The sequence below is a fragment of the Cebidichthys violaceus genome, unplaced genomic scaffold (assembly GCF_023349555.1).
Source record: "Cebidichthys violaceus isolate CVI_PGR_0920_01 unplaced genomic scaffold, fCebVio1.0.p SCAF_6, whole genome shotgun sequence".
NCBI classification, from domain to species: Eukaryota; Metazoa; Chordata; class Actinopteri; order Perciformes; family Stichaeidae; genus Cebidichthys; species Cebidichthys violaceus.
In genome coordinates this window covers 16,613,151-16,626,113 of record NW_027176816.1, presented here as the reverse complement: position 1 = coordinate 16,626,113, position 12,963 = coordinate 16,613,151, and the positions used below count along the sequence as shown (strand labels likewise).

General features: G+C 42.1%; 1 protein-coding gene across 1 annotated transcript in view; it reads left to right on the top strand.

Moving 5' to 3' along the window:
- Positions 1–12,963, top strand: part of LOC137889175 (copine-9-like) — a 74,533-nt gene that overhangs the window by 25,280 nt on the left and 36,290 nt on the right. Inside the window, exon 6 of the mRNA XM_068732865.1 lies at positions 1,325–1,404. Within this exon, the coding sequence (XP_068588966.1) occupies positions 1,325–1,404 (80 nt within the window). The remainder of the gene's footprint in view (positions 1–1,324; positions 1,405–12,963) is intronic.

Here is a 12,963-nt window from a genome sequence, read left to right as displayed (position 1 = left end):
ATCTTCCTTTGTTATTTTCCAATACATTCCAGTGTCCCCAGAAGAGTCTTTTGTATCATTCACTTTAATTTCATCGTATTTTTTCTCCCATTCTTTCATTTCATCAAGGACAAAACACCAGCGGAAAGCTTCCCACGTAGTCTTGTTCTTCATTTTGTCTGTCTGCGTTTCATCGCTGGCTCAGGTACAGCAACTTTCAGAACTCAACTTCAAAGTGAAAGCAGCTGCTACCGTTGTTCGGGACCGCAGCAGATTGTGTACGTCGGGACATTAACAGCAGCCACAAACATATTCGGCTTTGTGGGACTCACGCCCACACCTGCTCTCTGCCCCCAAGCGAAATTGTGTTGTGTCATCTCTGCTTTTTTTTTTATGCTGCCATGTGTTTTTCCTCTGTAGCGTTGTGCGGTTGTCTTCAAACTCTGTTATTCAATGAAAAATGCTGGTTGAAGTTCTTTTTCGACCGTGAGGACTTGCCTTATGTGCAGTCTGGTGCTTTTTAAGAACAATCAGTCAACAAGCAACCTGAATAACAAACCCCACTAGGACTTCCTGGGCTTGACCTAGTTGGCTTAATGCATGCTTGTATAAAAGGCGGAATTAAACCCTAAATTGAAAGTGTAATTTAAAGTGACACTTAAGTAAAATGAAATTACACTTTGATGGAACTTTAATAACTCTAATATCTTTATTGCTATCCCCACAGATTGTATCTTCAGTTTATGAAAAGCACACCAGGCCCAGAAATGTGTAGAGTAATTAGTTTAATGTTCATGTATTTTAATGAGCTGGTTCCCCCATGCTAACAACTCATGAACTAATATGTTAAAAAGAAGTTTAAGAGCTCCAGAAATAGATAGGAATCTGTAACAAACTGAGCACATTGTGGTGTCTTAGAGATGTGAGGGATTAAGCATTGCACCATTGCTGCACCAAGATGTTATTAAAGGATAGGTTCACATTTTTTCAAGTTCATCGTAAAACAATAGTCAGGTGTGCATATGAAGATTGAGACAGGTTTTACTTGCTGCAATTGTTCGTTCTGTCCATACAGGCCATCAAGAAATTCCTTCTAAAAGGGATTTCAATGTAAGTGATGAGGGGACAAAATCCTTGTTCTTGAGCATAAACACATTCTAAAGTTTAGCTGAAGACTACGTTTGAGAAGTCTGAATTTAACAAGTTAAGTGGATATATTTTCCAAAGTTATGGTCTTTTTTGTACTAATTTTCTGTACTGTTAATGGCTGGACCACATCTTGGTCCTGTCATGCAATTAATTCTCTCTCTTCTCTCTTTCACCCCCCCACACCACCCCCACCTCCAAGGACTTTCTGGGCCAGACCTTCTGTACCCTCGGAGAGATCATCGGCTCCACAGGAGGGCGGATGGAGAGGACCCTCTCGTAAGTCCTCCCACAGCATCCTGTCTTTTGTGTCAGTGAGACATTTCTGCCCTCCTTCTTTTTTGGATCAGGTTGTTGAATCGTATTCATGAAAGAAATTATGCACATAAATAATTTCTCGAGACGGGCAAAGTGAGAATAATATGAATCCCCCTATCCGTCTTTCGTTCCACGTTTATTGATGGCTGCGGTGGAAAGCAACGCTGCATGAGTCATCCACTAATGCAGTGTGTGTAGACTCACCACGTTTAAATGGCCTCATCTATTATGTTGTTACACCAGAGTTTGAGAGGTCAGATCAGCATCACTGCACACTGAGCTCTCGTCACTTAAGTAGTAATGAGTTATCCATATGTCACACAAAGCCGACTAAAGCGCGCAATAGTATTTTGTTGTGCGGGAAGTCAACATAGCTTTGCTTGGTTACATGTAGATGGAAGAAAGCTCTTTTTTTTTCCATAATAAAAGGGGAGACTGCATTGTATTTTTTGTTGTATCTCTCTCTGCAGTGTTGGATAACACTGTATTCTGAGGAGTGAAAGGAATGCTGGGAGGCAGAGAGATGGGAGGTCAGAGAAGTCACGAGCAAAGTTTGAACCTGTTTAATTGCAAGGAGAGCATCACTAGTGGAGCTCACCAGACAGGCTGCAGGGAAGCGGTTCTTCACAGTAACGCATGCATCAGAAGCTGTAGCTGATACACAGCAGCACGTTTGTCTGCACGAGTAAACGGAACAACGAAGTGATTGGTTGTCGGTTTCTGTTTAGTTCGTAGCTTTAGAGCCGCGGCAGATAGCAGCTGATCTAAATCACTTCTGATCCCCCTTCTGTCGGAAGGAGGGATTTTTAAAGGTTCTGAGTATGGGATTCAGCCTTAATTTAGCAGCAAACACCTATTATCTATGTAAAGATATAGTGGAGTGAGATCTACCTGAGCAGAAAATGAAGTCTTCCTGTACGTTGTTGAGATAGCTTTTAGTGCTTTTAGTGCATTTTAGTGCATGTGAGTCTCTTTGTCACGCCCCACTGGCTAGCTAACAGCCGCTGCTTTGCACTGCGCTCAGTCTGCGGTTACCGCTGATAATGCCGTCCCATCGGCTTTTTTTTTAACACTTAACCAAACAACGGCTAATTGTAAGTTTATATTTGAGATAAAATGTGTGATTTTAGACGCCGGCATCACAGAAGCAGGAGAGGAGCGACGTTTTAAAGGACAGCGTTTAGAGGCATGTTGGGTACCGAGGATAAGGTTAATTGGGTTGAATAGTTTCATATGATAGCAGTATTTTCTCTCTAGCTTTAAGACTGATCTCCATGACAACTGACCAAACCACATCCACTAAGTAAGCTAAAAGCTCTGGAAAATGAAGTCTCATAAATTAAGAAAGAGTTTTTCAAACTCTAAATCATTTTCATTTTGTTTTCTATTAAAGTTTTTTTCTAGCTGCCGTCCAAGTTTGCCAGTCAGCTAATTTGCGAGGCCGAAAAGCTTCTTTGGCGTTTATTCACGGAGGTTCAGCTCAACAAACAGCAACAGCTCTGCTTGTAAACACATACTTGTAAAAAACTCCAATCTGTCAAAGTCAGTCTAAGTTTATAGAGTTTTCTAAGTTTTCTTTTTTGGGAATGGTAGCACAGCAAATGAATCACTGCCACTGACTTCAGCTGGACTCGGTGATGAGTCCGGTCGGCTAGGGGCCAGTTTGCGGTCCCCTGCAGCTGTCCCCTGCCAGCAGCACTATTGACACGTTTTAGAGAGCTTATCGTTCTCGGACAGACCAAACAACCGGCCGAGGTTATGGTCCGACGGCCCAAATGCCACAGAGCTGGGCGAGCAAAGGGGCGGAGAGAGACTAACAGAAGGGGGAGGGTAATAAAGTATTTTACATTTTGGCATCACTGGAATGCCAAAGTGAATGTGATGCCAGTGCCTGTAGACACATACACAACAGATGCAAAAAATATCCAAGCAGTCATTTCTGCAACTTTATGTCTCTTTATGTTGGCGTCATAGATTCATAGATTTACCCTCCTCCACCTCTTTTTGTCAAAAATTGAATGGAATTTTAATGACTGGGACAATTACTCACAATCATCACAAACCTGACAAAAGTTCCAGGCGATTAATCATCTTTGCACCGTATGCAGTAATGGCATTCACCTTGAGGGGAGAAATGAGAAAAGGGACAGGTTACATACAATGAGACCTCTGTCTGAAGGATTCTTATAATGACTCACTCTTTGATTAATGGGGGACAATGGAGCTTAAAGACACTGACAAGGGGGGATTCTCCAGCAGCAGCACAGACAACAGCCCGATCAATCTGTCCAAGTCAACGAATGCGTGCCGTTGGGAAAAAATACTTTTTTCTATGAAATTAAAAAGTATGTGCTTCTAAAATCAGCAGTTTCACACACACACTGTCTTCTACGAAGTCTGCTGCTCTCGTTGTTGGCATTGCAGGAAATAATTTGCAGATCTTATTGCACGACCATTAAACTAAATCTCAACTTCATAAATCTTTATGTTTCCCAACAATGGACTTGTTAAGCTCCTCCAAGTATTTGCCATCAGATATGTCGGTGGGATTTGCAAAGCTTACAAGTAGACATTTTATACTCAATGAGAAAACAAACACACCGACTCCTGCTTTTTAAAAACACAGCTCATTAGCTGCTGAATGCTCCGCCATGTCCCCCCCAGCTAACCAGATGACATTTGGTGCTGTGCAGGTAGCGTGCAGCGGGGTCTATCCGAGCTCTTTCACTGAAAAGCAGCTGCTGGAAGCAACTCCAACGACAGCAGTGAGAGGGTTCGTCTCCACCATTGACCCTCTTTAACATCGCATTCATTTGATCCCTAAAGTCATGTAGAAATATGAATAAAATTAAACCTGCACTCAAACAGTGAGACATAAGTCTTAACACACTGTGGTCTATTCTGAAAGTGTTGTACAATGTTGAAAGTGAGAAATATCAAACTGAAGCACTGATAATTAATTTCCCATAATAACCAACAAAATGCGTCTTTTTCTTTTTTTTTTTGTTGTTGTCTCAAGTGTTCTCTGCCATGCATATAAAAATAACCAAGACTAAAATACCTGGTGGCCTCAATTCTCTATAAAAGACAACATTCTGACTTTAATAAAACATCCAAAACAGTACAGCTGAGATGTGCAACCGTCCCTAATGATCCCTCAATACACACCTTGTGTCTGCTCCCCCCCCCCCCTTCCTACCACAAGCAGAGCAGCTTGTCTATCGCTGGCCTGTAACATTCATTGAGCAAAAATGAATGCAACCAAAAGGAACGGCTATACAAGAAGTGTTTCAGGGAAAATGTCCTAAAAAATGAAAAGGGGATACAAGACTGAGCACAATCGCTATTCCCCCCAACATACACTATATGGTCACCATCCCTGATGGCCCGCCTGCAGGGAATAGACAGCTGTCTGGAGCTTCTGATAGATCAGACGCAGCAAAGCCCCGGGGGGGAAGAAACAAGAGAGGATGAAGGGAGAATGGGGAGGTAAAGGGGTGACACACAGCTGCAGAGGGTGGGGTGGAGTGGGGGGGAGGGTGTACGTGAAGGGTGAGTGACATCTCAGCAGACAAAAGGAGAGAGGGAGGATGGAGACGGAGAACGAGAATGTAATTCAGCAAAGAAGGCAACGGAACATGTGAAGATGGAGGAGGAGACGGGAGGAGGGGGTGGGGAGAGGGAGTGATGAAGTTGGGAAAAGGGAGTTAGTGCGATAGACGGAGGAAGATAGATGCAGGGTAGGAGACATTTCCTGAGAGACAGAAGTAGACTTTGTGTTTACTTACCAAACTGCAGAGTCCGCGCTACGCAGTATGTGCTGTCATTTAAAAGATTCTGCACTTGTGGAGCAAACTGTGAGACACACACACACACACACACACAAAAGCTTGGACAAAGACAACACAACCTATATATATATAAACAGAAAGAAACGTGGATTATTGATTTCTTTTTCTGCTTTTGCTGTCTTCAAACACACACATAAGGAGTCAAAAACACATATGGCTGTGGTAGCCTCCTCGTGTTGGTGGGTGTATGCTTTTATAGGTCAACAGTTTTAGAAATGGGCTTCATGCTGCGTGGCGAACTGAGCACTCCTTTCCACTTACCTGCGTGTTGCCATGGCAACCGAGGGGGGTCTATTAGCCGAGGCGGTAAAAGTATAACAATGATCCAAAATACACTTTTGAAAAAAAATAAATGGGGAGCTCGGCGGGATGCATTATATGGACGCCTATACGACCACACAGCGAAGGTATTTATGAACATGAATTGATTTCTTCCTTAGAGAAGCATAACCGGTTAACAGACAGACACACACACACACACACACACACATATATATATATATAAAATATATGAATTAATATATACGCATGAGCGAAAACTATTTACCTTGGTCACCACTCGCAGTTGACAAGTGAGAAAAGAAAAGAAAAAAAACAACAGACAAATCACCCATTTGTAAATGCAATCTGAAAAAAAAAATGAGGCCGATCTACAGTATTAACAATCCCACATGCTGCCAGTCGCCCAGATATAGATTGATGAGGCGAATGGAGGGACGGTGGTGTTGCTGGGCGTATGATGGCAAACCAGCATGTGTCGTGAAATTACACCTGGATTTTCACTGTGAGACGTCGGTCAGTGTGTCAGAGGGCAGGGTGTGTAATTGGGGGCAGTTGCTAGGATGCCTTCTGCTCTGTGGCTTCATCACACACATATAGTCTCAAAAAACTTTTGGCAAAAAAAAAGAAGAAAAAATACAAAAAAGGAATTTTCAGCCCCACACAAAATAACAGATTTTCTGCTCTGTGAGTGGTAGCAAAACAGAGGCAGATTGCAGGCCAGTGTTGTGCTACTGAGCCGGAGGAGGCATCTGCAGATGTCATCTCATCATGTTGCAACACACTGTGATACAAACAGACAGGTAGGGACACATTATTAGAAAAGTGGCCCCTGCTGTATTTAGCTGTGCACGAAGTCCCAGATATTCTTTGGTCACCTCAGTGATTGAAGGGAGGTGTCCACTCGGTTGTATTTTAGAAATAACTGTGGTTGGGCGATATGGCGATGTGTACTATTGTCAGAAATGTTGTCATATCCCTTGGCTGAATGAGGCTATTGTTGGCAGTGTTGCAAATCAAGGACAGCATTGGATTTTTAGCCATGGCATGGTTCTAGGGATGTCTATCTGTCAGGAGGTCATCCACCACTATGGCCCAGACTATTGGTTGAATATCATTAAAATGTGGTACAGTTATTTGTGGTGGAGAGACGATGACTTTGGTGATCCCGACTTCCTTTAGTATCACTCGCAGGTCAAAGTTATCCAGCAAAAAATCTCAAAATCTGCTTAATTTATACCACTATTCAGACTCCCGAGAGGATGAATCCTCGTGACTTTCCCTCTCAGCGTCGCCACGAGGTCGACATTTGTCGATGTCAGTGAAATGTCTGGACAGCTGTTTGATGGATCTCCGTGGATTTTGGTGTGCACATTCATGTTCTCCTCAGGATGAATTGTAATAACTTTAGTAATACCGTAACCTCTTCCCCAGCACCATCATCAGGTCAAATTTATAATTCAGCCAATACTTTTGTTTGTGACCAAATACCTACGAATCTAATGACATCTCAATCATTCATAATTAATTAGCATATGGTAGCATACCAACACACTGAACTAAGATGTGTTAGCATTTACTTCAAAGCACTGCTGCGCCAGTCTTGTTCCATGAGTTTTGCATCAAGGCAGTACCTTGATTTTTCAGGTATTTAAGTTGCTGATGTAATGAAAAACAGACTTAGAGTTATTTAATCCATGAACAGTTTCTCAATTGTTTTACAGAAACTTTGCAAAGATGAACAGCAGTACAGTTGAAGAGTGTTTACAGATCTGTCCAGAAGTAAAGAAGTTCGTCAAAGTCTTCTCATCAAAAAAACTGTTGAGACAATTACTAAATCTTGGTGACAAATCACAAGTACTGGATCCATCCAAATCTGGAGTTCTAGTTAGTGTGGGGCAGCCCAAAATATCTTATCCCCAAGTGTTCCATTACAGCCGCCACTGCATAGCACCCTAATGTGTATAAGCCTTAGTAGTTCTTTTCTTTGCACACGTAGCATGTGTGGTTCCCTGTCTGCGATTGGTTCCAGGCAGGCACTGCATGTCCCATTTTCCCACTAGGATGTCTGGAGGTCCTGATTGGAGCAACACCCAGTTCAGCCTTCCAGTCCAGGAAAAGTAATCACGAACAAATGTGATAATTAGCTGGCCAGCTTGTTAGTCATGGCAGCTGTGATTGCCATTGCAGCGTTCACCCCAGTATCTCTCGTTTGTGTGTTAATCCTACTAGATATATTGAGGCTTTGTGCTGATCCAGAATCCAGGCTTGAGACTTATTAAATGGCTCGGGCCGGTATTTAAAAATCATCTCACAGGCTTATATTGGTTGGATTTGATTAAAATTCTGATCTGATCCAAAATTTGGTATTTCAAAGCAGATTCAAAGATTACTGATCCTGACAATGTTTTTTATTCTGGTCAGATCTAGAGGGGTCAAGATTTGGAAATCTAATAAGGTCACTAAGGTACCTTTTGGTTTTATTTGTTTATTTGATTTGAACAGCATTCACCTTTTTTCCTTTTGTAGAGTTCCTTGACAATAAATAACTTTAATTTAACCAATTCCAACTGGTTTTATATTACTTCCCCTTAACCAAGGGAGCTGGTTGGTAAAAGGCCATTTAAAAGACGCTGGCCTAGTATACCATCCTTTGGGCCAAGAGACATCCCTATAGGTGACAAAAAACCTCATTTGTCTTCTCACAAGGTGTGGCTGTATTGGATAGCCACACTGCTGAGAAACCTCATCTCAGCAGCTTCTATCCACGGTATTGTTCCTTTGGTCACTAGCCAATGTTTTGAACGAATATAATAAATACAGGCCGACAGGCATGCTCAAGATTATCCAAATGTGTGAGCAGTTATCCTCATTTGAATGATCATGTCTCGCCCGTCTCAACAGCTGGCTTTTTCGCCCTTTTTTCAAGTTTGCAACTCTAAACACTTACACATGGTAGGACAACACTTTGTACAAACTGGACGCATGTCAGGCCTTCAACAACAAACATCAGAGGTCATGGTTGAATTAGTCCAAAATCCCTGAATAACATCTCAGGGAACACGGTAGCAGATTCTCCAGATATCTCAAACACACATATAATTAAGATTTCCAGGACCCCTTGATTTATATATAAATATTGTGAGGCATGGTTATTACAAACTGACATAACACAATCTGGTCAAAATAAACCTATTAGGTCAGGGGTACTTAAATACAAGTCCTAGAGGTCCACTTTCCAGTGTCACAGGTCCAAAAATGATGGATTCATTGACTGATATCTATTTCTTAAAAGCCCCAGAACTATGTTCACAAAACCAAGACATTATCACTCCCAATCCGTCAAATACTTCGCTTATTCAGTAGTGTTACATCAAAACATAACACTTCAAAATAAGGTTTACTTAATTTATAAGTTTTACAAATAAATATACTTTGTGAGGTTTAGCAACAAAGGCACTTGGTTAGGCTTGGGAAAAGATATGTAACTGGCGTTACTTAAATGTGGAAGTTATTTAACAAGACTTGGTAAGTCCACGTTGACCCTGTTTTGCAAGGGACACAAACAGCGGTCTCCTGGGTGATCGACCATCCAACCTCCCCTACTACGAAGACTTTGCTGCTCTTTATACTACATCAGTTACTGTCTAATAATTACATGGATGGGTTTACATTGGGTTTACACCTATGTTCATGAACTTTGTGACCGAAAGAACGAGGTCGCGGCTACAAGCGGCCAAAATGAGTTTCCTACGTCGGGTGGCCGGGCTCAGCCTTAGAGATAGGGTAGGGAGCTCAGACATCAGGAGGAAACTTGGAGTTGATGTGCTACTCCTTCACATCGAAAGGAGTCTGCTGAGGTGGTTCGGGCATCTAATCAGGATGCCTCCTGGGCGCCTCACACTGAAGGTTTCCCGGGCACGCCCAACTGGTAGAAGACCCCGGGGAAGATCCAGAACACACTGGAGGGATTACATCTACCAGCTGGCCTGGGAACGCCTCGGGATCCCCCAGAATGAGTTGGAGGGGAGAGGGAAGTCTGGGTCAGCCTGCTTGGCCTGCAGCCACCACGATCCGACCCCGGATAAGCAGAAGACAATGGATGGATGGTTTACTTTGGAGTTAGTTGAAAGCCTGGTCTGTCTCATACAGGTGCTAAAGGTTGCCACGGTGTGTCGGTGCCAGATGCCGACTGACCAACTGATGGTATTGGAAGAGTTGGGAGTGAAAACGGGTGGACAATACACATTTCTTTATTATTGAGACAAGGGACACCTAAATTGCGTAACCAAGTCTTTACACATTGGCAAAAAAGCTGTAACGGCCAAGCAGAGATGCTGATCAAAGGGTTCATTAATGAGTTCCCTGCGGAAACGTTTTCACTGTATTTTTACAGTATATTTCTATTTCTTTGCCAGCTGCTGTTGTGTTGATTGTACAATTATGTGAAGTTGTCAAAGGTTATTGAGTTAGCTGAGCTGGAAGTCAAGCTTAAAAAAACTTGCCTATAGCTATCTACTATAGAAGCTATTTGGCCGACCTACTGATTTCATGGTCACCAATTAACATTTACCGTATATTTGATTTGGAATGAAGTTGTTTTCAGTTGCCAGTAGGTTTGCCAGATACCTAGCAAAAGACTGAATGGGGTTTATTTTGTGACATTGGTGGAGTTTGAAGTTTATATTTTGGACCAAAATTCAAATCTCTACAAGAAAAGTCATGTTAAATCTCTTTCTATTCCTCTCTAACTTTATCTGTCTCTCTGCATCACACAGACACACACACAAACCAGTGATGTCATTGTCTGTCCCCTGTGGTCTGCGTCCCACAGAAGCGTCACCTGCCATCTGGTATGGCGGTTCAGGTCTCATCTGGATTATTCTGCTGTGACAGGCACGATAGCGAAACACTTCTGCCGCTGCTGCTGTTCTTCTTCTGTAGGGAACGTTAAACTTTATCAGGCTGAAAGTCAAATACATGACATTTAATCTTGCCACTCCTGCGAATGTGATTAAAATATAGGTATCCTTGGCACCTGTCGGAGTTGAGTCTCAGCAAATACCACCAATAACCAGTTCTTGCAGTGTATTAAAATGTGTAAAGAATATGTCTGCAAAAGTAAACTATTCTTCTTTTTTTTTTATTAGTTCCAATGTCCCCATTGAAAAAGAAATCAACCTCCACTACACAGCAGATGAATCAGCACAGAGATTTACAGCCGTGTCTCTTCCAACTGGCAATAATTAGCTGTTACTTTATCTTGCAAACCAAAGATATGTTTGCAATTGGCTCTGTTTGAGCATGCAGAAATAAGCTCAGAGCTAGTTTCATGCTTGCCAGCTTCGAGCATCTTGGCAAATCACCCCACAATGTTGTTCTGCAACAGTCACGAATACATCAATCTGTTAGCAACACCACTTGTTGCGACAACAAAGGATATGGACTAGAAAGACAGAGTTTTTGATAAGATCATTAGGAAGGATTGGGGAGAGAGCTTTTGCAAAGAGAGCGTAATACATTTGGCCGTTGGGTTTTAATTATTTGTTCATGTGCTGTTGTTTTATTTATTTGGTAATGCCATTATTTGCCCAGGTATGTGTCGAACTACAATATTACTTTGTATTGTTGTATTTTTCCTTATCTGCAACTAACGGTGTCAAATCAAAATACAAATCAAGTCAAAGCCAGAAATAAAATAAATATCAAAATAATGGTGACGATACAAAGCTCTTGAAGCGCTTCTCTCTGGCTCCCACAATGTCCACTGCATATATTTCAGAAGCTGGGCTGTTTTTCAGCAGCCACTTTTATACATTTCTTTTGAGTTTTACATGCTTAAACACACACTTGCAGCTCATTTAAATGTTGTATCCAATGCCTTCTTGCCTTAATTAATTGACAACCTTTTGTTTCTTCTAACCTTCTCGGTTATTATGAAATGTAATGAAAGCCGTTCCCAGCTGCAGTCATTGACTTTTATTTGTCCGTATTTTGCCTGACGGTGTCGTGACAGTTAAATAACGACTTTATCATCAGCTCAGCAGCTTGATAATGACTACTGGTAAGCATGGTATTTAAATGCCACAATCAAATTCCATACTTGTTCTGTTGTCTGACAACAGACACAGAAAAATATGTCAACGTGTTTCCATTGGTGCACATTTACAGCAAGGACCCCACGAGTTGTCTCTGGCATGGGGCAGCTCAGCACCACTACCCTTTATCTAGTAAAATGAAACATTGAATTCCACATGGTCTCACTCTTGGAAGAGGTGAGAATAATTTTCTCTGGAGATTAGCAATCTTCATTTCGAGGTCGGCATCATCTCTGACTGCTGTGATTCTTGGCAGCTTGACAGATGTTTCAGTTTTCCATCTGTTGCCGAAAGACAAGGGGAGACAGACACACTTTTAGTGCTGACTCATTCCAACAGATACACTTTAGACAGACTTTTAAAAACTTGGTAGCCTTGCAACATATACAATATAATGAGACTCTCTGCGGGAGTTGCTGTTACACAGTCTAGAAGGTAATCCACTAGTTGAGGTGAGGTATTGAACTCAAATGGTTAAGATTAGGCATTGACCTGGAATGCTCAAGGTTATGCATTGACCTGGAATATGTAAGGTGGCGTATTGAACTGGAATGGTTAAGGTTAAGCATTGACCTCAAATGGTTATGGTTGGGAATTGAACTGGTATGGTTAAGGTTAGACATTGTTCTGAAATTGCTTAGGTTAGGCATTGGTTTTGAAAAGTTAAGGTTGGGCATTGATATTGAATAGTTAAGGTTAAGATTGGTTAAGCATCATGAAATGCATGGCATTGTTTGCAGTTCAACTTGACCACTCGGGAAAGGGAGCAAAGCATCCCTGTTAGCTTGCATTTCGGATTTTGTGTATTCCAAGGCTTGTGTCAGAAGTGCTGTGCACAGCTGTGTGTCTGTCTGTGCCAGCTGCACACACAGAAAAGGAGAACAAGGGCCAGCGAAACCACATAGTCAATCCCATTGTGTCAATCCAAAGTATCCCTCAGTCCTGCATTGAGATTTACGGACCCTTTGCGTGTGCTATGCAAGTCCCATTCAAAAAGCCTCTCTCGGGATGTAAAACACATCTCAAACATGTCTCTGTTTGTCCATGCAGATGTCCAGCATGACATGCACAAGGTAACAAGGTCCTGCGTACCGATGTCAGATTCTGGTTACGGTGATGTTTTGGTCACGTCAAGGGATGTAGCGCTACACTGCTTATTGAACAGAGCTCCATGTGTGGTGACTGGTGTGAGTTGCACACTGGCTGTCTCGGTGGACACACCTGATCTCATTTAATTCACATGTGTGGAACACATTTTGGCTTTTGCTGTAGGTAATAGTATTAGTGGCCTA